The sequence below is a fragment of the Taeniopygia guttata genome, chromosome 4 (genome assembly GCF_048771995.1).
Source record: "Taeniopygia guttata chromosome 4, bTaeGut7.mat, whole genome shotgun sequence".
Classification (NCBI taxonomy): domain Eukaryota; kingdom Metazoa; phylum Chordata; class Aves; order Passeriformes; family Estrildidae; genus Taeniopygia; species Taeniopygia guttata.
Genome location: NC_133028.1, coordinates 10,813,219 through 10,837,986, shown reverse-complemented (window position 1 = coordinate 10,837,986; position 24,768 = coordinate 10,813,219). Strand labels below are relative to the sequence as shown.

At 39.5% G+C, this 24,768-nt stretch overlaps 1 protein-coding gene across 15 annotated transcripts in view; it reads right to left on the bottom strand.

Annotated features, from left to right (window-relative positions):
• The window catches only part of ABLIM2 (actin binding LIM protein family member 2), a 167,992-nt gene that overhangs the window by 58,440 nt on the left and 84,784 nt on the right, over positions 1 to 24,768 (bottom strand). For all 15 annotated transcript variants that reach the window (XM_072927966.1, XM_072927968.1, XM_072927971.1 and 12 more), the window contains 4 exons: positions 21,705 to 21,888; positions 11,749 to 11,864; positions 7,789 to 7,915; positions 5,724 to 5,817 (listed from right to left, as the gene is read on the bottom strand). In XM_072927966.1, the coding sequence (XP_072784067.1) occupies positions 5,724 to 5,817; positions 7,789 to 7,915; positions 11,749 to 11,864; positions 21,705 to 21,888 (521 nt within the window). The remainder of the gene's footprint in view (positions 1 to 5,723; positions 5,818 to 7,788; positions 7,916 to 11,748; positions 11,865 to 21,704; positions 21,889 to 24,768) is intronic.

The window sequence follows — 24,768 nt, the reverse complement described above, 5'->3', positions numbered from 1 at the left end:
AAACATTATGCACTGAAAGAGCTAGTTAACATTTCCTACCTTAGATGGTCTCCTTGTTCAAAAGCTAATGCTGATTTATTTAGATTTGTCTTTCCAACAGTTTTCTTTCTTCTCTGTAGAAGGGAGAAAAGCGCAGAGAGCAGTTTCTACCGAAGGTGGCACTGACACTTGGATCCTTCTGCTGCTCTGACAGCCCTCCCGAGGCTGCCCATGCACAGGGAGCCCTTCTCTGCCACAGACAGAGCTGCCTTCATTGCATGTTTCACTATTAATGCCTATATAATAAGATGCTCAAGCACCTTTCACACATCAGTGGGTCCTGTTGTTAATGAAACAGCAGGGTAACAGACATTGCAGAATGAACCATTCTTCCCCACTGCAGGCAGAAATTTGTACTCCCTGCTGTAAAGAATTAGTATCGTCTCTCTGCTATACTGAGACTCTTGCAAAGGGAAAGGCAATCGATTTACAAAGTAGATATGGCTGCAAAAAAAATCAGCTCAAACCTAGGGCAAGGCAAAAACAAACTATGAAAAATAAAATTAATGTTTTAATTAGTAAGTCACTGTGATTTTGTCATAAGTGACATTTAATTGACATATAAATTACTGACATTTCTAGTCTCATTCCTGCCTAGTGCCCACTACATTTGTTCCCTTATTTCCAAATAACATATGGTTGTGATTAATAGATTTTAAGAACATATATTATGGTTTTCTAGACATTTATACATACATGTAAACTAGTACAATGCTAACTCTTTCTTCCCCCACATAAACTGAGTGCCATGCTGCCGTGTTAGGATGTCAGATATTGAACATAAAGATGGTTCCAACTGCTGTAAGTGATTTTCAACAGCACTTGTAAGACACATTTACACCAGAGTCATGTAGCTGTGAATCACAGGACAATTGTAGATAAAACGGAGTGATGAAAATACCCCTGAAGGGTATTTTGGCAACTGATGGGATGCAGTTGCCTATCAAAGCAAACGTGACCCCCTCACAGCCTATACTGCGTTTGCCATTAAAACATCCCCAAAAGGTTATCTCTGGATAAGGAGGCTTCCACTAGCAATGGAGGAAACCACCAGCTGAAAAAGCAGATCAAGAGAACCCCTCCCCTCAAAGTAATATCTCGCTATGGGCTGTCAATGTTACAGAACTCCCAGAAGAAAACTGCACCAGTGTGGGATACACCAGGAAAGAACTTTCTTTAGAAATGGTGTTAGGGGTTACTATCACTGCAGAAGATAGTGCTGAGGCGTTGTGTGGAGGACAGTGTTCATCCATGCTGAGAGAAGGTGGTTCCAGCCAGGAACCCACAGTGAGAAGGTCCAGCATCACCAGAAATGCCTGCAGCTGACTTTACCAGCACAGGAGAATTGGGTTCACTCAGTTCTCTAAAATAAAAGTTGAAAGGAACTAAGACTACTCTCTATAAATTCCCCTTAGAGTTCATCATTTGGAGGGGAAAACACTTTAAAAAAGCTAAAAATCAATCTTATCCAAAGCATTTTTAACTCTTTTAATGTGAACCACTTCAAAATAGAGAGATGCTGGAATTGAGATGATGTTTCTAAGAATCAGATGTTAAGGAAACCCAGACATGCCTCCCGGGAGAGGACAAGGAGGAGTCATTGGCTGTCACACAGCTTTGTCATGAACCTCAACAGCTTTCCAAACCTTTTACACAACCTGCTATGTGGGAAGGACTGAGAGACAGACTACACATCTCTGCCTCCCCCAGCAAGATGCAGCTAAAAGACTGATTAAAAATGAGGAAAAAAATGGAAAGTGTTTTCTTGAATGAAAGGGGTTTAAAGCAGGCTCTGTATTATCATAAGAAATACAGTAAAGTTTTTTTAAAAAAGACAATTACTTTTTTTGGATATGTTCATTTGCAGAAGTTGAAATTTTAACTAATAAATTACTGCTTGTACCAGAAAAAAAAAAAAAGAAAAATATTTTTAGTGCTAAGTGCAGAGAAATAGATTGCAACATGACAAAAGGGAAATGGCTGGTCATAAAAATCAATGGTTTGTTATTTTAAAACGTTTGCTATTGCATGATGGTAACTATTGCAGATTGGCAGCAGAGATACAGCATAAGCACTGAAGTAAACCCTTTCTCTCCACAGTGCATTTTAAGTCAAACTACAAAAGTAAACTCCAGCAACCTCCTGCTCCTCCCTTAAGCTGGCAGGTTTATCAATATATATGGGGGATAAAATAGCACAACTTCTAGGAGAGGACTGATTTGCATTTAAGAGTATTCCATGTGCATCACAAACAAACCAAATCTTGCCCATAAATGCACTGGTGGGTAGGGTTTAAAAGAAAACCAAACCAGCAAAATCACTGCTTTAAAAGTAATAAAATTTATCGTCTCCATAAATTAACTGCTCAGCCCCTTTTATAGCTTTTCCAGTACAAGTTCCCTGGGAGAGTAGGAGCAAGCCAAGGTGGACTGGAGGGAAGAAAGAAACTAGAAAGGAATTATAAACAAAGCTATCCTGTGTTTAAGCCCATTTACTACATGGAATTACTCTGGCCCTCAGAAAATGGGCTGAGAGAAGAATTTAGGTAACTAAATCATCACTGTATTTGGCTGACAACCTACAAAAACAGTCATACTTTACAATTTATCAGTAACTCACACTAGTTGACTCTCCCTTCCTTTCTGCTGAATAAACACTTAAAATGAGCAAGTATTGGATAGGGAGACAATATTATAAAATCTGGGCACAGAATAATTGTGGAAGCAGCTGTCCTCCTGACATTATCACAGTAATCAGAGATGGAAAAAATCCTATTAGGTCATATAGTCCCTCCCTTTGTCATTGCAGGACTGTTCCCTAACACAGATTTTCCAGTGCCTTGTCCAATCTTGTTACAAGACTTTCAAAGTGACAGTTTCCAGCAGCTCTCTGGGAGAGTATTCCCCTGCCTAATAATTATTGCTGTCGAAATTTCCCCCCACTTTAAGAGCAATTTGCCCTATTATTTCTGTGTTTCTCCAGATAATATTCAAGATGGTAAAAAGAAATACCGATGTTTTGAAAAATGTGTCAGTGTTCCAGACAACTCCACTAATAATACGTCCTGCAACAAAGAGCAGGCACGATACAATACCCTGCATTTTCTCTGTCCTCCTGACCAGAAGATACACAAACACATCAATTAGCCTGCTAGCAACAAACAGCCATCGAGTTCAATACAAAGACCAGGGAAAGAGAGAAAAGATCAGCCCAGTTCCAAGCCTTTTGAGCAAGTCCATCTGCTGCACACAAACAACAAATGCCTTAACCACGTTAGCTACAGACACGCTCTCTGCGTCCTTTCAAAGCTGTTGGCTCACACCGTGACTTTTTGTTTGGCTTCCTGCTGAAACGAGGTGTGTGCATTACCTCCTCATCCAGCTGCTCTCCAGTCCACACTGAAACTCAATGGCTGCTTGAAGTGATCCCTTACAGAGTTCCAAAGAGTCATGGAAATCCAGGCTGATCACATGGGGGAAGGCTCACAGTGTGAGTCACCGTGAGGCAGTGGGAACATACAGAAAGCTCTTGAGATGTGTCACGGAAAAACAGAGGGGATGGGAGCAGATATCTTGGGAGATGTTGTGAAGAACAGGACCTACTGTGACAGCAGAATGCCAGGACATGGGACATGCACCCATGTTCAAGCTTCATTAGCTTTGCTGCACACAAACCAACAAACTGTTTTGCACAGTGCTATAGAAAAAAAAATACAGATAATAATATTTCCAGGTTGTTCCAACAAGTGTCCAGACATTAAAAGTCATTGTAACCATTCAAATCAATTTCCTACTCCAGTCTAACCTCAACCTATGTTTCCTGTTTCACAATGATACTATCTGTGCTTTTACAGATGCTGAAAGTCCTTTCTCCTCATCTACTTTTTAAAAAACATTTTGGTATCTTAAATGAGTATTTTTTCCACAGTTAAATGCCACAGACCAATGAATGTAGCTCTCAGCCTGAATCAGGAACAAAGCAAGATGAGGATCAGTGGTACAGAGCTGTCCTTAGAGCAACATTGGAGAACGGAGAGGAGAGTGACACACACTGATCAAAACCATCATATGCAATGTGTCATGGTAGAATTCCTACAATAGCTTTCAAAAATTAGCTTTTCCCACTTTGTTACTGGCTCATCTACAATAAAAACAAGGAACTGTCTTTCTATTTAGGACACTCTCACCAAGCAGTCAGAAGAATCAACTACAGTCACATGTGCTCCCAGGTTCCACAAATCACACTTGGTACTGTTATTATGCAGATCTTTAAGGTGGTTTTTTTTTTCCTTTTTATTAGCCACAGAAACAGTAAGGACCCAATTCTTAATCACATCACACCACATGCTATTGTTTAACCATACTGCAGGTAAAATATTACCACATAAAAAGAGCATTCTTGCACATATTTCAAGGCAAGAACCAGGACAGAAAAACACAGTATTGTGAAGCCAAGAGTCAGTACAGAAAATGGAGCTTCTGTTCTTCTCCTATCTCAGTATTAATCACTCTTTGTTAACTGCTCTGAGTAAGTGCACTTCAAATTTGCTATAGCTTTAACTCTTCTCTCTGCATTCACCTCTTTTAATTACCTTCACTTTCAAACCTCACCCCTTTTTACTTCCTTTCCTTCAGTGTCAATGGTTGATGCCTCCAAAAACATATAACAGCTTCCACTGGTCATCTTTTACATTTTTGAAGGTTTTAAGACATTTTTTCTTTTGTTTTGCCTCTTCCAGTTGTGACAACTGTGTGCAAAAAAGTGAGAAAACTGTCTTCATACTCTTTCAAATTCCCTTTTAGAAATCTCTTTCTGGAGAGGTCTGTAAAAATATTTGTTAATGTCTCTCCTGCCTATGTTAACACCATATCCCATCCAATACAGACTCCCATCTGGTATGGATACTTGCTCATCACTCCTAACAAGTTAAAATTGTCCACCACTTGGATATTAAGACTTCGTGCGACTCCAAGCAGATCTTTCTCTGGTGGAAGCCTTTTGGGACTTCTCTAGGCTTTTTTAACTGATGAAGAGAGAGAGAACCTGAGCAACTCTCCCTAACTCCTGCACTGCTTGGACTTAACAGGGAAAAGCAGATAATTAAAAAGAAAAAGTAGATAATCGATGACACTGACAAGTCAGCAATACACTTAGATCCAAGGATAAATTTTATTCTGATCAAAGGATTATATTTGTTTTGTGACACTGGTTCAGTTATATGAAAATTTTTGTATAATGCATAAACATATACCTACACTAAACAAGTTCACACTTCTTAGAACAACAAGTGCAAAAAAAACTCTGCCACACAGTTAATTTTTGGTTGCAAAAACACAGTTCAAATAACATTTTACTTTTCTACAGCTTCATCCTATCTTTGGGGACATAAAAGAGAATAAAAAAAAACAGAAATTACAAATGAATTTAGTGCAAGTTTTAAAACATGCCTGATAACACATTCATTTATTACTTCTGCTGCCTGAACATTCTCTAGTACCATAAATATCCATTTAGGGTGTTTATGTATTGCCAAGTCAAAAATCTGATCACAGAAGTTCCTGGTATTTAATGAAAGTAACATTAAGCTGCTGCATTAACACTTGTTTGTGAGCACAGGACTAAACCCAAAAGAGCTAGTCTTTTTGTACACTTGGAGATGTGCTTGAATGACAGGTTCTCCTTACCTCCAGCACTCTTCCTGTGATGTACTTTTCACAGTTGTCGCACCTGATACCAAACTTGGCGTGGTAGTCTGTTTCGCAGTAAGGAACCCCATCCCTAGGGAAGAACAACAGGCTGTACAGGTACTGCTTTATGTAAGCTTACAGATCACTGGGAGATTATGCATCTAAAATGTGTCAATGTTTCAACACTTCATGGGGTATTTATGGGCTTTCCTGCCTCCCAAGTATCTTGTTATTTATTAATATAGTCAAAAGTTGAATAGTAATAAACAACTATTTTGGACCGCCTTTCTCCTTTGTTGCTAAACATCAGCCTTGTAATAACACTCAGTCTCTGAGATCCTCACACCACCTTTTTAATCATGTTACCCATTAAATTCTTTCACGAGTTTTCCCCTCTGTGGAAAGATAGTTGCTTCTACATATTACTCTTCCCCTCATCATCTAATTAATCCCATTGTGTATCATCTGATATATGGATTACCTGATCCTTTAGCTGAGACTGCAGGGAGTAATTTCGCAAATATCTTGTCTATGAACCAAGTTTTGATAAACATTTAAATCCACTGGCACTCTTGACTGAACTTGCTTGGAGACAGTCATTGATCAAACAACTTGGGAATGTGCTCCACAGAAGCCAGCAATGACTACAAGAATTCAGCCTGAGCAGAAGTGTGTTCATGCATGATGTAAGCAGCTATTTTACTGCCACCAGTGAGTTAAGACACAATTTAGAGATATGAAGAAAAAAAATGTGGAGTCTCAGCTTTTATTTTAAAGCATCAAAACCAGAACATCTGGACTATTGCCCTGACAAGAACCTGTTAATTTCACATTTTACAATTTTACTAAATTGTACATGTAGACATTAAACTGATGAATGAAAACAAATTACTCTAGGAAGAACCTGGAGACTTTTCTCACGTTTCAAAGTTCATGTTAAACATAGTTAAATATGTTTTGTGTGTTATACTGAAACAGCCCATGATTTATTAGCAGAGGCATAATTTTATCAGACATTTCCCTGAAGAAACATAGAAATTAATCTTATAGCCTGGAAGTTGGATTTCTTAGAGGCTAACCTAGAAGTTATCACAATAATTAATTGAAATATTTAAAGACAGGATGTTTCTTCTCTTAAGTTATTTTGTTTGGCATTTAGTCTTTTTAAAAAAGATGATTTTGCATTAATTGTACCTTTACAATTTACAGAGGGATATATTCAATAGCAAGCAAAAAAAGCACTGCACTAAAATACAGCAGACTAGCCCAACATTGAGGCAATTAAAAAAAACCTTATTTAAGAACACGTTTTTAATAAATACTGTTCTCCAGTGCAGGCTGTGAAATTAAACGTTGTACCTGTGTTAATTGAAATCCAAAGAAAAAGGCAGTGGGGGACAGGCTCTGAAACTCCATCATCTCTGGGCACTGGTGACTTTTCTGCGTTACTTTGCTGCTTAAGAAAATTTCAACATAACACATTTCTCTGAAGCAGAAATTAATCCCAGAGCCTTGGGCAGTGAAAGGCCTGCATGTCACTGGCCTGAGGAAAGTGTTGACATGGGACGTGGTCGGTGTGTGTGCTTTGTGCTGTTTCTCAGTGCTGCCATCACATTCAGTCCAAATCTGACAGCATGAGGGTCTGGAGCAGCACAAAAGTATGGTATGTACATTCTTAATGAACTTCTGGTACATCCTTAATGAACTTCTAGCTAACATTTCTTCTTTTATAATACATACAGAAAAAAACTGCTTGTTTACATTACAGCATCACAGAGAGCAAAACCATAGGTAACTAAGGGCATACATTTGGTCTTGAAAACATATTCCATCTGCTGCCTCTCTGTAACATAGCTGCTTTGTCAAGTCCCATTCCAGGTAAATGGAAAAATATGACTTCTACTTTTCTCCATTTCATTTTTTAAATACAATTTAGATAATAATTTAGACAATAATATCTATTTCCGAACAGGTATATGTATATAAAATAAAGGGTATGAAATGATAAATTATTCAGCATTAAAAGAATGCTTAAAAGAGGTGAAAATACTCCTTTACTTACTTGCTGATATACTCTGCATTCAGTAGCTTGCCACATGTATTGCACTTAAAACAGCCCAAATGCCAGTGCTTGTCCAAGGCGACCAAGGACTGACCATTTTTTATTTCTGAACCACAACCCCCACAATCTGCAAGAGAAAAACCCATATGAGTGAATCATATTCTTTAGGTGGTCATGCAGCAGTTGGTTGCAGCAGTACAAGGATCCATCAGCGTCCCAGTACCAGCTCATGATGGTTCCACTGCTCACTCCACTGCTCCGTGATGGATGGCAAGTGTTACTGCCCTTAGAAAGCTCTGAAATAGCTAAAAAATATGCATAATTCAAAGAAAAAAGCTGATGACTTCAGTTTCCTAGTGACTTAGGCTTTATTTTAATTCATTTGCACTGTGGTTAAAAAAATGAAGTTTTGCTGATGGATTTTTCAAGCATCGCAAATCAGCCTGACAAAATAAATAAAAAAGATGAAGATTAAAACAAAAAACTGATTCTTCATATTAGCATTTGAATTTGGATCTGCAAGCTCTACTTATTTCAATATTATTTTTGCAACCATGAGAAAAATCCAAGCTGAAATTCTGGTATGAAATGTCCTGTAACCAGGAAAAACAGACCAATACTTAAGAGGCATTAGTGACATTTCAATATGTGAAAGTGATGGCTATGTATTTATTCTCTATGAAAATTCACTTACACAAATCTCCAAGATGTGCTAACAAAAAATACATGTAAAACATGCAATAACTGGTAACAAAGGCCAGTCTATGTTGGTTTAACAAGTTGTAGGTAAACTAGTTATGCTCCCCAGAAAGAGTAACTGAGAACAAGACTGTCTGGGGGTTTGGTTACCTTTCTTTTTAACAACGGAAGATTTTGACTAAGCTAGCAAAAGCCAAACCTTCAATCAGTTTCTGCCCTCTTCAGAGAAGTTACATAGACATGGGATTTGGACCTGGTTCTCTATATCCCAAATGAAACCTCTAATCCTCTACAAGGTCCATCTCTCATTCACTTTTCACTCTACAGATTCCTGTCTATGGATGATTTTCTTACTAAATGCTAAAATAGTCAGAATATGTGGAAAAAAAGGGATAAATGCCAGTGATAAATTGATTCTAGTAGCAATCCTCCATAAAATCCTTCTAATCCTCCATAAAATATCTTCCATCTCATGTGGAAAAATACATAGTATTTTTAGGAATTCTTGAGATATACCACCAATTTTCTAGGGAAAAGACAAAACCTGAAAGACACTGAATCATTCAGAAATGCCAGGAGAGAAAACAAGCCCATAGCAATATCTTGCATGGAACACAAAGCTATGCAAATGCATTAGAAAGATTTATCTAGTTATTAAGAAAGAACTCTCAACTTAGGATCTCATTAAAACATTTAAACAGTCCTCCTAAAAACTTCTGATTTAAGACTGTATTTCACTGGTTACATGACCCTAACGAGACAGCTAAGTGAAATTGTAAATGCTTCACTTCTGAGCACACAGTGATAAAGCATAGTTTGTATTTTCCCTTAGTGGATTTGGAACGTGTTGAGGGAGCAATAATGTGTCTCTTTAATGTTACCCTCTTGTTTCCAATACCTGGAAACCAGCCTAGCACAAAAGCATGTGCACTCCAAATCAGAACATTTGAGTTTTGCTAATAATAAAGAACATTTGGGTGTGTGCCTGGTTTTAGTCCCTGCAGTATTCTACAGTATCTGTTGTTCAACTGCAATCAGAAATTTGTTTGTGATCTCCCCTGTACTGGGGATTCATCTGGAAATCTAATTTAATCTGACTGCTTGAGAGTTATTTCACAAACTGAATACAACATCATGTGCTCAAATGTCATTCACCTCTCAGCTGGTTTAAGCTTGGGTGGGCAGAAATGCAGCATTTTGTGAGCTACTTTTTTTTATTCCCAACTGCTATTTTCTCTGTAAAGTGCCAGATAATTACAAACAAATATTGTGGTTGCTATGCCAACAGTGCCTACTGATGCATGTCCTTGTCTTCCCATCTTGGATGCAGCATTCTTTGGTGACTCAACTAATTTCAGGCAATAACTCTGTGGAACACATCAATTTGCTGCTACATGTTAATATTCTTCCTTGAGTACGCTCTCAAAATCAGCACTGTCACAAGAGGCTTTCAGAGCTAGTGTTTTATAAAACAAAACAAAACAGAGAGGTAGGTACTTATATAATAAAAAATTCAAGGACTCAGGCAGAAAGAGAGAATTTTACATTCTTCATTTCTACCAAATGGAATGCATGAAGGAGGTTAGAAGCAAAAGGGGAGGATGAAAACTGAAGGACTTGTCAGAGGGGGCAGTGATGTTGGGAGCTCAATGAGTCCCCAAGAGATGTTCTGAAAGCACTGCTGAGATAAATAGGCTGGGGAACAGCACACATGGTACACACCAGAGAGTTCTGAGGCAGGAACAAACCCAATGTAACAGTGGGTCAGTGTACTACTCCTTCCTTGAAAAAGTTTGCCTGAGGTCATGTTTTTGTGCACTACTAATAAGAGCTGCTTGTTTAAAACATTAAGGTCTTTTCCAAGAAAGCTCTTCCCAGGAGATACACCATTCACTTCTCTGCAATGTGGGGAAAAGGTAAACTTTTCTCTTCAAGGGTCAGGTTTTGCCCCAGAGATGTGCTTGCCCCCAGGGCTGTTTCCCTCTGAGGCAAGTGGTTTGCTGATGTCTGCAGGTATCTGTGCTCTGGGAAGGCTCAGGGCAGTGACGCAAGAGAGCAGAGGAAGTGCAATGGCAGGAAAAACTCTCCACGGTGTGCGTGTGCACAGAGAAAGGGAATGTAAATACATTAAAGGATTCTGTATCAGAGATAATCAAATGATCTTGTTCTGTCAGTACTCAACCAGGCAAATAATGTTCATTATAGTCAAAGGCACTTTTCACATATGACAAGGAGACAGCAAAGATGGCCAAGGAAGATCCATCGCTGGAATAAGTGACATGAGAAAGCACCTAACAGAAAGGGCCAACCTTTCCCCAAAAGAGAACGGCATTAGCAAGAGGAATTGGTAGAGCATCTCACAGAGCATTCACACAGCAGCTTTTGCTGATGAACTGTAGAAAGGAGATGGTGAAGACTTCTGTGAAGAAATGTGGGGGAAAAAGAAAAGAGAAAAAAAGGAGAGATTTCTCCCAGAAGTAGGTTAGATTCCTTACACAGAAGATGAGCAATCCATGGGGCCCTTCCTCAGCCATCCTGAATCCAGCTTGATGTAACAGTAATTAAAAAATTTTCTGTCTTTTCTGTTGAATTGAATTGCTGCTGCTGTTTAATTACATAAAGGTAGTGGTGGACTCTTAAAGCATGGCAGCACTTTATGAGCAAAACAGCAGAGGAACAGAGTTAAAGCAACATCACCTCTCTATGATCTACTGAGAAGGAGTTGGTGTGAAAAGACCACATTTCTTTCCCATAGTGTTTGTATCTTCTGATAGTGCACAATAGCGTGAGGTCAAGGTGAATGTCCTCCACTGACACTACACACATTAAAATCCCTTGCTTGTAGTATTTAGCCATGCAGTCCTGCCACTGATACTTTCTGAAGCAATACTGGAACACTTAAAAATCATTAAATCTCACATTGGCTTTTATTTCAGATGGACTGGACTAAATCCTCAAAAATATTAGCATCTATGTTTTTCTCCAGATAATTTGATTTAGTTCATTTTAATCAAATCTTTGAGAGGCTTAATGTATTGTTAATCCTATAATAGCACCATCTATGTTTCTTTTTAATATCAGACTTTCTAGAAAAAACACTCTATGCTTTTTCACATGGCTACATTGTATTTCATATGCAGCAGAGTAGTAGAAATTCCAATTTTACATACTGGTGTAAAATTATGTTCCTGAAACTTAGTCTGTGCAGACTAAGAAAAGAGTAGAAAATGCTGGCTGAAAAGAGCAGAAATCCATACTTACTTCGCAGGTTCTGTACAGGGAAGGAGCCAGTGCTGCTGGAAGGGGGCAGGGAGCATTTCTGGCAGATGCATTCCTTCCCATTAAAAGTTACCCGGTCACCCGCAGGGAAAGGCAACCTACAACAGCAGAAACAAAAACAAACTGGTTACAGTCTCATGCCTTTATCAGAATTAAAGATCTTTCCATAAAGGAACTGATTATACTCTGGCTTCTTTTTCTCTGCTTGCCCAGTTCTCATTCAGTTTTCCAGCCACTTAGAGGCTTAAGTATCAAAGGGGCATATCAAACATACAGCTTGAAATGCAGATGGTGACAGCTTCTTAGGAAAAATAATAATACCTAAAGATACAAAAACACGGTGAGCACTCAAGTCCAAATTGTTGTGTATCTAAGAAATGTAGTATCAGCCAGAGTTCATCACTAACAGGATCAGTTACAGAATGAAAATAAAATTGGCATTACAGGGAGTTAAGTAGAGGCAAATGCAGCTGCTTTTATGTTGTTAAAAAGCTGCAGAAGAGTGATGACTTTTATACATTAAAAATCAGCACTTGTCCTCACAACTTTTATCACATCAAAGTCTTTCTCTTAATCTATGTTCTCAGAAAGCAAATGTTAGTGAACTCTCAAAGGGAAAAATCCTATCCCAGTTATAAAACCCACAGTGTCTGTATTATTTGTTTTCCCTACCCAACAACAGCTCTCCTTACACATAATTAAATCATTCCTTTTTATCAATGTTCTTAAAACAAAAGCTCTCTGCTGTGCACTTCCTTGTCTGGGCACAGAAACCACTGAGGCTTTTCCTCTAAGGGAACCAGATGGACAAATCACTTCATATGCAGCAAAGGATGGTGAGGGTTTAGAAACACATTTCACTCCACCCAAAGCTCATGTCCAACTAAATCCCCATCCAAGCTATCAAAATATGGCTTAATGGGGCACAAGCATAACACACACCTTCTGCTTCATGATGAAGTCCATCTGACCACACTATTTCATTAACATTTCATTAAAACTCATGGCGTGCTCCCACAAATACTATCAAATTCATACCAATTGCAAGGTTGTGTCCACTACAAAAGCTACACAGATACTTTGTGCTAAACGTAAACATTATTTTGCTCCCTAAACTGCCTAAGAAAAATTTATTCTACTTTTGAATTACATTAGAATTGCTCCCAGTGCAATTAAATTAAAATAATTTTTTTATTACTTAGAAAAAGAACAGAACCAATGCTGTCCTTTGTTTCTATATAATGTTACTAAAATATATTTGAAACCAGCTAAATGCCATCCATTTTGGACCACTGGTGATAATTTTAAAAAATCATGAGGACACACGGAGTGTAAATATTATTATCTTTTTTGATATCTGATAATGAATTCTGCATTTAACTTTTTTTTTCTCTTTCTTAAGGTTTTGTAGTCAAAAAACATCCTACCTTGTCACTTACCTAACGTTATAATAAGGAAAAAAACTTTATGGAAACAATCTTTAATATTGCCTCACTCTCTGACCCAACTCAATGATCTCTGCATGGCTTTGGTACAAAAAGGTCCAACACCATGTTATTATAGATCCAGGAGGCCTAAATTTCCACCTGTTTCAAGGAGGATTTTGTACCATGAATTTTACTCAATAACCTAACCAGAAGACAACACTGTCTCTAGTGTGACAGGCAGGATGTGGTGAGGAAACCTGTCCTGTCTTGCAGCAGCAGCAAGCTTCTGTGTCACACGTTCAGAAAAACTCCCAACGCTCTCTTTTTAGGTCATAAGTGTTGTCTGCAACAGATTTTGATACTTTTTAAAGCCAGAGACACTTCTAATACATGGCATAATAAAAGAGCTTTATGAACTCACAGAAGAGTTGAAGTGGGAAAGGACCTCTGAAGGTCATCTCGACCAACACAAAGCTTATTCAAATATACATACATTTGAATAAAAATTAGTAAATGTGGTACAGTTCTATATAGATAATAAAATTTCATTACTATTTACCAAAAACTGTCTCAAAAATAGAGTGATACAATTCAAATGCTGTCCTAGTTTTCTGCTGTAAATGTGAAAGAAACCATTTAATCACGTTTTCATTTTAAAGAAATATTACAAAATCAAGCCTAGAACTTAGCACTACTAATTGACCTGGAAAGACAAAAGCCAAGGGATTTCAACCATTCCAGAACTGAGACAAGAATTTGTATCTTGCATGTTTTCAGGAACACATCTCATCTTGACTTACAGATATACACAGACTTATAACAACCACTGGTAATCTGCTCCAAATTAAACCCCTAAAAAAGCAGCACCCTGCTCCACTGACACCATCACACAACCACCCTGGCATCTTTCATTCCTATGCACAAATGCATGCCCTGGACAGGACAGGACCTTCAACTGTGTTTTGCCACAGTCTCCATGGGAAACAAGGCTGGGCTCAGCTCATGACCCAGCTGGGCTCTCATGAGATGTCTCAGTAAAACAGCAACAGCAAAATGGCTTTGCACCATTAATAATCCTGGGGATGGTGACGTGCTGGAGCTCTGAAGAATGACTTTTGACTCCTGAACAATCTTGTATGTCATGTATAAGGAGCAGAAGGGAGAGGTAAGGTATATCTTGTAATTATATCTTCCGACTCAGGGATATACCTAAAAAAGATCCAGATGAACTTCCCATAGAGCACAGAAGCTCCACTCAAACAGATGCACCAAGCTAATGTAAAAGCAGGGACTGCCCACTTTGAATTGGCTCATCTCATCATTGCCTAAGCAATCAACAATCTAAAAGGAAATAAGTTAAAACTAGAGGAGAAGAGGATTATTGACCTCCTATGGCACAAAGACAGAACCAAGCAGATGACACCTCCAAACATGCCAAAGTTTATAGGCACCACAGAAAATCACAGAGCCTCCTTAGATGGGAGGGCACATAGGGGGTTTCCTAGCCCATAAAAATACTGTACTTGGTTTATTTTCTAAGAGTTCAGTAGCTAATCACCATGCTTTTCCATTCCAATGCAAGAGGGCAACAATTTTGGTTCTTTATTGTTCACCAAATACGCAAGACATCAACTCTGAAAAAAACCTCAGAGAGAAGTTCTTGGAGCTGTCCACCCCAAGGTACATGCAGATATTTCCTCCCCTCACAGTTCATCTAAACCCATAAGTAAGTCTCAAAGTTTGTTTCACTGTCTTGTTCACTGGGAATTCATACCCAGCATATTTGTCAGTTTTCCTGTACCAGCTGACCTCTCCCTTTCACGAGCAGCTCTGCTCAAGCATTTCAGTGCCAGTATGAGTGAAGGCACAACAGAAGGTGGCAACAGTCAATTAACAAGGTTTCAGTTTCTGAGCTCTCTAAGTTGTGAGCAGAACTATATATATAATTTTAGGCTAAGAGCAGCATATCTGCCTTCAAATACAATGATATCTCACCACCAGTCACCCACTGAACACTGCTAGGTATTGTAGAAACCAGGACAGAGTTTTAATTAGCTACTTATCCTTTAATAAATATTCAGTGAGATTTTCACAGTTGGATAATCTATTTTTAAAATGAAAATTAAGAGCATTTTTAAAGCAGCTCTCTCAAATGACTTGCAGAATTTTAATACATCTATGACTCATTTCCCAACAAAATTTGTTTTATCCACCTGCCCACAATATTTGCAAACCCAGAAAAAAATCTGGAGATGACCAGCAAAACTATATTGTAAAACATCAAAGCACCATCAGCCTAACCCAGGGTCACTGTGAGCTGATACCAAAAGATGAAGTCTTTCTCTGCACCATGCCTCAATCTATGCAGCTGTGGGCAGGTCATTCAAGCTTTGTGGGAAGGACAAAAGAAATTTTTTTTTTTTTTTTTTTTTTTTTTCAGAGCAGATGGATGCCCATCTATTCTTTAAATTGCTGATCTGACTCTGGCTGAACAGTAAACTAAATTTGATATATGAAAATTAAGAGAAGCCTGTGGTCAGGTTGTTGAGAGAGCAGTGTTATTCATTTCAGCAGCTGGCTGCAGTTACACCAGGTCAGGTGTAATGTCAGATGGCAACCTAAGGACCAGCAGGATCAAATTCTGCTCTAACTTGTACCTGGTACAATCACATCCCTCAAGGTGCTCCATAGGGATGAATCCCTGTGGATTAAAATGATACAAAGTAGACATTGAATGCTATCTACCATCTACACAAATTTCAGTGATGGAAAATGTTAAATCCTGCAAGCAGTGAGGAACAACCCCATGCACCAGTGCACCACAGGGGTCAATCAGTGGAAAGCATGAGAAGATGTGGGGTCCCAGTTGGACATGAGTTAGCAGCACGTCCCCACAGCAACTGGCCAGCCACATCCTAGGAGGCATTAGTGTAGCCAGCAGATCCAGGGATGTGATCTCCCCTGCTGCTCATCATTTCGGAGACTGCAGCAGGCACCATCCTGGGCTCCTCAGGACAAGATTCACTGGAGGGAGATGAGGGAAGGTGGCCAGGTTCAGAGCTGCAGCACAGGACACATGGGCAGGCAGGGCTGCAGCAGATGTACCTGCTCAGGGGACATCGTGTTGCTGTCTAAAACTACCTGGTGACACGTACACAAAATTGGAGCCACGCTCTTCTCAGAGGGAACGAGTGAAAGGACAAGAGACAGCAGACATAAGCTGGAATATAGGGAGTGTCAACTCAATATAAGGAAAAAGAATTACCATGAGCTTGTTGAATAGAGAGTCTGTTGGAAATATGTTAAAGGAATGCCATCAGCTGTCTGCTCAAACTGGACTTGCTTTGAGCCAGGGGCTGGACCACAGGACCACCACAAATCCTTTCCATCCTACATTATTCTAGGGCTATAGGGATGCTCCATGTAGAACCAAAGAATCCTGGAATCACTAAGGTTGTAACAGACCTCCAAGATCATCAAGTCCCATCTTTGACCAAACACCACCATGCTCATGTCATCACAAAGTGCCATGTCTCCTGATTTAGTGAACACTGCCAGAGATGGTGACCCCATCACTTCCCTTGGCACCCTGTTCCAATGTTTAACCCATTTTTCAGCGAAGAAGCTTTTCCTAATATCCAGTCTGAACCTCCTCTGGCACAACATAAAGACATTTCCCCTTGTCCTATTGCTGGTTGCCTGGGAGAATAAACTGACCCCCAGCTCACTGCAACCTCCTGTCAGGCAGTTGTAGAGAGCAATAAATACCCCCTGAGCCTCCTTTTCTCCAGATAAACAACTCCAGTACCCCCAGCTGCTCCTCACAGGACTTGCACTCCAGACCCTTCCTCTAAAGAGCAGCAGACTTAAACCTGAAGAGCAGCACACCACCATCCCTTTGTTCAGGAAGAACCACATGCTGATAAATATATTTGGTTTAGAATCAAAATGCCAAGAACACTCAGGCTGATTTTGAAATCTCAGTCTCAACACCCTAGGTTTCTGCAATACCTATCAGTGTTCAGTGGGTGACTGGTGATGGGATGAAGACCACTTCATGAGATGCCTTAAGAAGCACCAGGCACTGCTTAAGTGGAAACCAAACCCTTTCCAAATTCAGCAGCACTAAAAGAAGTGAGCAAATAAAAAGGTTTAGCATATTCAAAAAGTCTGTCATGATTGCTATGTTTAAGAAAAAACTGAATTTGAACTTTTAATTTTCAGTATTAGCCTAATTTTTAAAGAGATACATACACAAAATATCTCAGTTCTTTCTAGAACTAGCAGTGTTATATATGTAGGACTACACAATCTCTGCTGGAAAAACAAAAGAATTTGAGCTTTCTCATTTTTTATATTCAACTGCCTGGTGAATTACCTTCTTGTGAATTACCTTTTTGAAGACAGTAAAAATACAAATGGGTTGAAAGAGGTTTTATAGCTGGATTTGGTAGTCAACCCCTTGAAGTATATGTATCTGCCTCTTTCCTCCACATACTATTCCCCTCTACATGGCACATCTTCTGTCACCTCTTCTGTCAAGATGCTGTTTTAAAAGAAAACTTCCTGAGCTCAGAAAAACTTAAATATAAAAATTCTGTAAAGCCAACACAAACCCATTTCCTTACTAATCTGGGATGTTTGTGCTACTCTATCCTCCACCTAGGGGTCAAGTTGTCCTCTCTTTATCCTTTACATGCCACAATTTTTTCCCAACTTTTACTTACAAAAATATTGAAACTAAAGGGGTAACTATTACATACACTCCTCCAACTGGGTACATAAACATCAACCCCCCAACTTTACTAATTACAATAATACCCATAAAATTAAATCCCAGGTTTTTTAATATTCAGTGAACACACAGCCCACAAGTAATACAAATCATACTCTAGGTACCACCTTAAATGGACCATACATCTTATATATGTTTACTAAATCTATAGGACTTAACACACTAAGGCATGTCCTGAAAATTCCATTTTCAGAGTATTATCACAGGTATGACAACCCATTTCTTTCTGAAAGACTCAATGTCCTACCCTTTCCCATCCCACATAAGAGCCAAACTGTCCTGACTATGACACACATGTAAGACGTATGTGCACAATTTTAATAAAACTAAGCTTCTATTGCTACAGCCAGCCTCAATTTTCTCCCTCTTTCTATTTCACTTTTACAAACACATGAAGCTTTTGAAGGAAATGTCTTTGGCAGCCCTCTGGAGGACACAGCTCCTTCCAATTAATGTAGGAAGATTGTTCCGCCACTTCCTGGGAATTCAGAGTAAACATTTTAATCTGCAACAGTTTTCAATCTATGTTGTTATTCTTCCACTCATTCCTGGTTTTAGGCATTATCATCACAAAACACCACAGCAGATAAAAGGTTTCACTAGATTATGAACATCACTGGAAGAAGAAGGGATTAAGCCCTTAATCTTTACTCCAGCAGAGCAAACAACTGAAACCTGATTTTTTTAAAGAACCACTTGGTTAACACAAGATGGAGAGAAACAATCAACTAGGATGGCACAATATATTCTACTTCTACCAGTTTTTCTCTGAATACTAATTAATTTTTAAATTTTTCTTGACTTTAGCTTGCTGCAGCCCTGGGCAGTAGGACCTGACTCCCAAGAGATGCCCAACACTGATGGGATTTCTTGGCACTCCAGCTTTTTCACAGAGGAGGGCAGCAGGTTACAAATGCAGTGCAGAAGGTACAATGAATACAGTTGGAATACAGTTCCCTGTGACACTGGGCCGTGTGGCATCCAACAGTAGTAATATCAGGAGATAACTGGCCTTGGATTGCTGACTTCTTCCCACTGCTCCTGCTAGCTAGGTTTTCTCACTGATCCTATCATACACTTCCCACATGTTTCTATTCAAACCTTATCTTCTCTGAAAATAAGGATAAAAAAAAAAGGACTTGATACTGACACTGGTTTACTATGCAATGTAGAAACAGTTTAGAAGTGTTACTTCAGCAGCTACAGAAATAGGACTTGCAGCAGTGCTCATTTAAAATAATTCAACGATCCTGCAGCATTCTGGAGAAATGTGTCATGAGTGCAAAATGACTTCTGCTGCCAGTGTTTTCATGCTGAAGATGGTAAGAACCTGACTTGGTTTCCGTGAGAGCAGGATCAGCCCCACTGCCAGGCAGTCACCACCTCTCAATTTCACACCATTCTGAAGGTTAGATTTCTAACACAGCACCCACATTAAAGTCTGGCTGTAAAAGGTAATGCCAAATGCAGTTGGCATCATCCACTAACTACTGCTGACAGTGTGCCTTGGCGCAGTATTTAAGGTTTCCGCCCATATGTAAAAAATGAGGGCACAAATGATTCTCCTGACTCTTCCCACCGTGGAAAATACCAAGGTAGAGAGTTTTGCACCATTTTCCCCCCTATTCTGTTATTACTGTTTTTTAAATGAACAAACAAGTTCCTTCTTGTGGCTTAAACATCATGCCTTTACAGCCTACCAACCTTATTTTTACTGAGGATATCACTCAATAAAATAAATGCTGATGATGTTTAGATAGGACACTCTTCCTCATAAAAAACACAGGTTATGTCTGGCTTGCAATGACAGGGGTAATTGAAGCTGATTTAAAGCATATAAACACATGACAAGATTCTTCTGCTGCTCTGCACCACAAATCAGTGTTACAACCCCCCTGGGAGACACTAATTGAATCCTGCTAGTCAGCAGGGCATTAGCTGGCTCTGATGAAGACAATATGAATTCGTGTGTCCTTCCAAGAAAAGCAACAGAAGCAGATCTGGGTCTGTCTACTGAACTACTAGAAACAGCAAAATAGCATTTAATACAACTATTTAGTTATACAGAAGGTTAGGGAACATCTCTGATTTTATTTTTTATATGATATATTACTGTGTCAGGAACTTCATTATTAAAAGCTTTACCACATCTTCATCACACATTATATTTGCAATATAAATAATTCCACAGTGCTGCAATTTAACTCACCTGAATTGTTAGGTACTTAAATATTTTAGTCACAAGGCAAATTATTCCAAATTTCCAGGGAGATAAAATAAACTGTATTACCAAACTCCAAACCAGCAGCTGAAGGACTGACTAAATAAAGCAGCAGCTGGTATTTCCAATGGCCTGAAACCCGAGGTAGGTAGTTTCTAAGTACAGTAATAACACTTAAATACATTTTTGCTAAGCTCTAGTGGTGTGACTAAGGATACAGGCACATTTAGCCAGAAAAACGGAATCAACCATTTTTTTGATTTCTCTTAAATGATGGAGTACCTCACTTTACAGAAGGTACTAGTGCTGAGAATAAAGGTACCAAAAAATATCTCTGCTCATCTCTACAAGAGCTGTAATACTGCCAGGCTGCAGGTCAATAGCATGTGCAGCCAGCAGTTAATTAATGAGACACACTTGAAGTCATTTCCCTTTATTATTAAAAGAAAAAATAAAATATGAAAAATATGTTAGGATTTTTTTCTTATCTTTAATCTCCACATTTAGGTATCCAAAAGAAAAAGCTGCCTATTGGACAGATCAAAACTTAGACAGAATTTAATACAATAAAGGCTTGTCTATCTCAGAGTCTCCCCTCTATCACAGCTATTATTATTATTATTTGTGCAATTACTTTATTTAATTGAGATTCTGTCACGAGCCACAGCTGCTCTGGAATTTGACGTCCTGCTCTTGCAGGAGGATTTCTGAGCTCCAGGGGCAGGGCAGGCTGGGCTGGCAGGCAGCCATAGTGACATGGCCACGTTGGTTTGGGACTGCACAGTCACCTGCAAGAGGCACCAGCACACAGAGATCTAAACTGTGCTGCACCAGTGCCTCGTTGGGCTCTGAAGCCCTTTGAAAGTGGGGTTACTTTTCTTGTACTCCTAAAAGCTCAAGTTCAGCCAGAGAAACTCTGGCAGCATTTCCATTTGATCCAAACTGCTAAAACAGCAGTTTGAAGGTTTTCTGAAGGCTTAGTGCACTACTTTAAGCTTCTTTGTGAAGTCTTCAATAGATATGTTTGTGCCAGTTCTACACAAGAGGATTAAGAGGCAGGTCAGGATGACATCAGTCCCTTGTATTGCTGAGTTTGGGACCCATTGGCTAAATGATCCCCCTGAACTACACTGGGCTTTAGTAGCAGCCTGCTGAGGACTCAGCCATTGGCACTGCAATCCTTTGTAACTTCAGGCTAACAAATGACAAAACAGAAGACACCAGAGAAATTAAGCAATACTTGGGGCAAAACGTCTTACAACAAAGACAGTGGATGGTTCTAAAGTACTTTAAAAACCTCAAATATAACATAAAAAAGAAAAACACATTTGGAAAAAGGGGAGGCACTCGAAATTACAGATTTTTTTTTTCTTTTTAATTCTGCAATTTTTTAAGGAGTGAGTAAAAGAAAACCCTATCTCTAGGCTATTGGTTTGAATGCCTGGCATTCAGGGCATTCTGGCATCCGAAACACAACTTCATGTAGAAAACTTACCTGCAAACAGCACACACAAAACAGTCTGGGTGATAGGTTTTGCCCAGTGCTGAGACCACTTCTCCCTCAATGAATTCATCACAACTGAAGCATCGTGTGCCATAGAGTCTCTGGTAGTCCAAAGTACAGATGTAGTCTCCCTGTCTCACAAAAAATCCTCCTTGAGCCAGGTCACATCCACAAGCTGCAGAAAGAGAAAAAGGCAGAGTCAGAAGGCAAGAAACAAATGCTCTAAGATTAGGCTGATTTTTCACCTGGGATCTGAATGGTTCATAGTGAAGCATTTAAGCACTTCAATGTATGGACTTATGATCACAGAGCAGATGTGCATCTGAAAGACACTACTCTCACAGTAAATTACAACAGTCATGTATTTTGGACACTAATAGCCTGGACTTATTTAATGTAAAAACCTCAATGCAGCAGCTGTGAGTACAAAGTTAAAGTCTGTAGAAGTTAAGTTCAGGGTTACCATATACAACATCTAACATATTTAACAGGTTAAAGGAAATGCATAAAGGGCATAAATCTTTAAAATCTAAAGCACCAGTGTTGCAAAGAAACATGTCTAAAAGATTACAGGTGTTTGACATTCCTCCTAGACACAAAAGGATGAACTAGTGCTGTCTCTAAACACAGGGACTAATGCTCATGGCACTGCTGCACATTTTCAAAAGTTAAATCAGTTTAAAGCAGCTTTCATGTTTACCTGATGAACATCACTCACCACGTATGAACTGGAGGCACCTCCAGGTTCATCCACTCCCAGCAAAAGTAAGGTTTTAGTCCTAAATGTCAGTTTTGATTTTTAAACTAAACCTGTAGCAAAGGGTTACAGTTGATTAACCAAAGGCTTCTGAGACTGTTCAGGAGTTTTCTTTGTTGCATTAGGGGTGGAGCTAGGCTGGAATTTTGAGAACATATAAGACAGGAAAGGAGAGATACAATGGTCTGGTGAAGTCATACAAAAAGAGCAGACATGTAGAACATGACCATCATCCACCTTGACCAGGATCTTTGGAAACAGACTTGACTTGATTTAAAAGTAGTGATTCTGCTGCTGTGATGACTACTCCTTTACTGCAAGTCACAGCACCACACTTGTTACTATGTACTCCTGCTCCTGGGGATGTTCTTGTAGGAATGTGTTCCCATCAGCAAATGGTGTTTACAGTCAAACCATGCTGAACCACAGCAGTGTCACTACTCACACACAGCCCACAGAAAAGGAGTGGGAATGTTGCTTATTAAATTTGGGTTGCATGTACAAAACATGGCAGACTTGCTCAGTGCCTTGGTCCTGAAATAGAAGAAGTATCCATGGTTCTAAAATTCCAGATTGAGATTTACACTTAGGTACCTGAGAGTGCACAGGCACTTTGGTTTCTAAATGTAAAGCCTGGCAATTCATACCCAAACCTGTTTGCAGTGTCAGAATCAGTCATTTTGCACCTAAACTACAAGAAAAGAGTCCAACAGAGATGCCCAAGGCACAAGGTAACAGATACAGATCAGAAACTGCAAGAAAGCAGAGGACCCAGATCATTCATTCAAAATTACATCCAATCACCCTCCCCTTTTTATAGTCTTTGTTAACTGTAGCACAGGCGACCTGGGCTCAGGGCCCTCTTTGAACCCTCTGAGGGCTCATCCCTGTGTGGGATTTCAGTGCTCATCATTCTCCCTGGAGATGGCCCTGACTATTAAGAGTCAGAAAACAACAATCATGCTAGAACGGTATTAGTGCATGGTCAAGAACTGAAGAACTATGGGTTCTAATCTTTCCCATAAGTCAAAATAATTCCAATCACATTGCACGTGCCATGGACAACATGGATTAGATGATTTATATTTCAATACATTGTTCATGTTCTCTATCTCACAGGCTTAACACATCTGCTTTAGCATTTCTCTTTCTCACCCGTGCTCTTACTTTTATAAAGGACAGGCTTTTTGAACATACTTTCCAAAAATCTGGCACAACTTGCTGAATAGCATGCATTTCTTTCAGCCTATATATTTCAGCTACCTCCTGGTGTCCCAGAAGCAGAGCTCAACTGTGGATTTAAGATGATGATGAGCAGCATGCTGAGCTGATACTGATGCCCTAAAGCAGTTCTAATTTGCATCATACAGCGTTTGAACTTGTAAAGTGGATCATTAGAGGAAAAAGTTAAAAGGCCATAACTGCATTTCTGAAAAGAGAAGGGAGGGGTTATGTCCCTAAATACGTTTCTTTATGCTGGTAGTGACACACCTGACTGCAGTGCACCCAGACAAAGACACCAAGACCCACTTGGAGCTACAGAACAGGCACTGGTTAACACAATTTGCTGTGCACCGTCACAGAAGGACTTACAGCTGGGCTTCCAAAACCAGAGGAAGATGACTTGATAGTGTAGCCACAAATTATTTGCCACTGCTCTGTTTGTCCCTGTTCACCTGCTAAAATGAGAGCTAAGCACAAGCAAATCTATATTTATAGTCTAAATGGAAGTCAGGCAGGCTCTGTCTCACTGCAGCTAAGAGAGTCCTGGTGCAAGGTTTGGGGCAGGTGGGTTCAACAACAACCATTGTGCCACTGGCATTTGGTGGCACTCTGTCTCACCCTGCAGATATTGGCCCCTCTCTGTTCTGTCACTAAAGCAGTCTGCACTAATGCACTTAATCCTGGCTTCTCAGGAAACCCTGCAGTGAAACTGCTCACCTAAAGAGAGCCAGAAAAACAATTTATTGGGACTTAAAAATAAAAGTGAGCTCAGCATCCTCTCACCAGGCCCCTTTCTGCATCACCATCTCCTCATATGCAAAGAGTGGCTGAATGAACATCACCAGCTCTGCTCCACAGGCCATACCTTGAGTCACAAACCCTTGCCTGCTCCTTCATTCTCTGAACCATCTGATCCAATTTACCTTGACACACCACTGACCAGAGAAAAAAAATAAGGATTCCAGTTAAATACTGGACAGGATAGTAAATCAGTCATGGTTTAAGCTGAGAAGACCAACTCTGAAAAGAGATCCATTGGCCTTCCCTCAGGTGAGATGCTGTGCCATTTGCTGG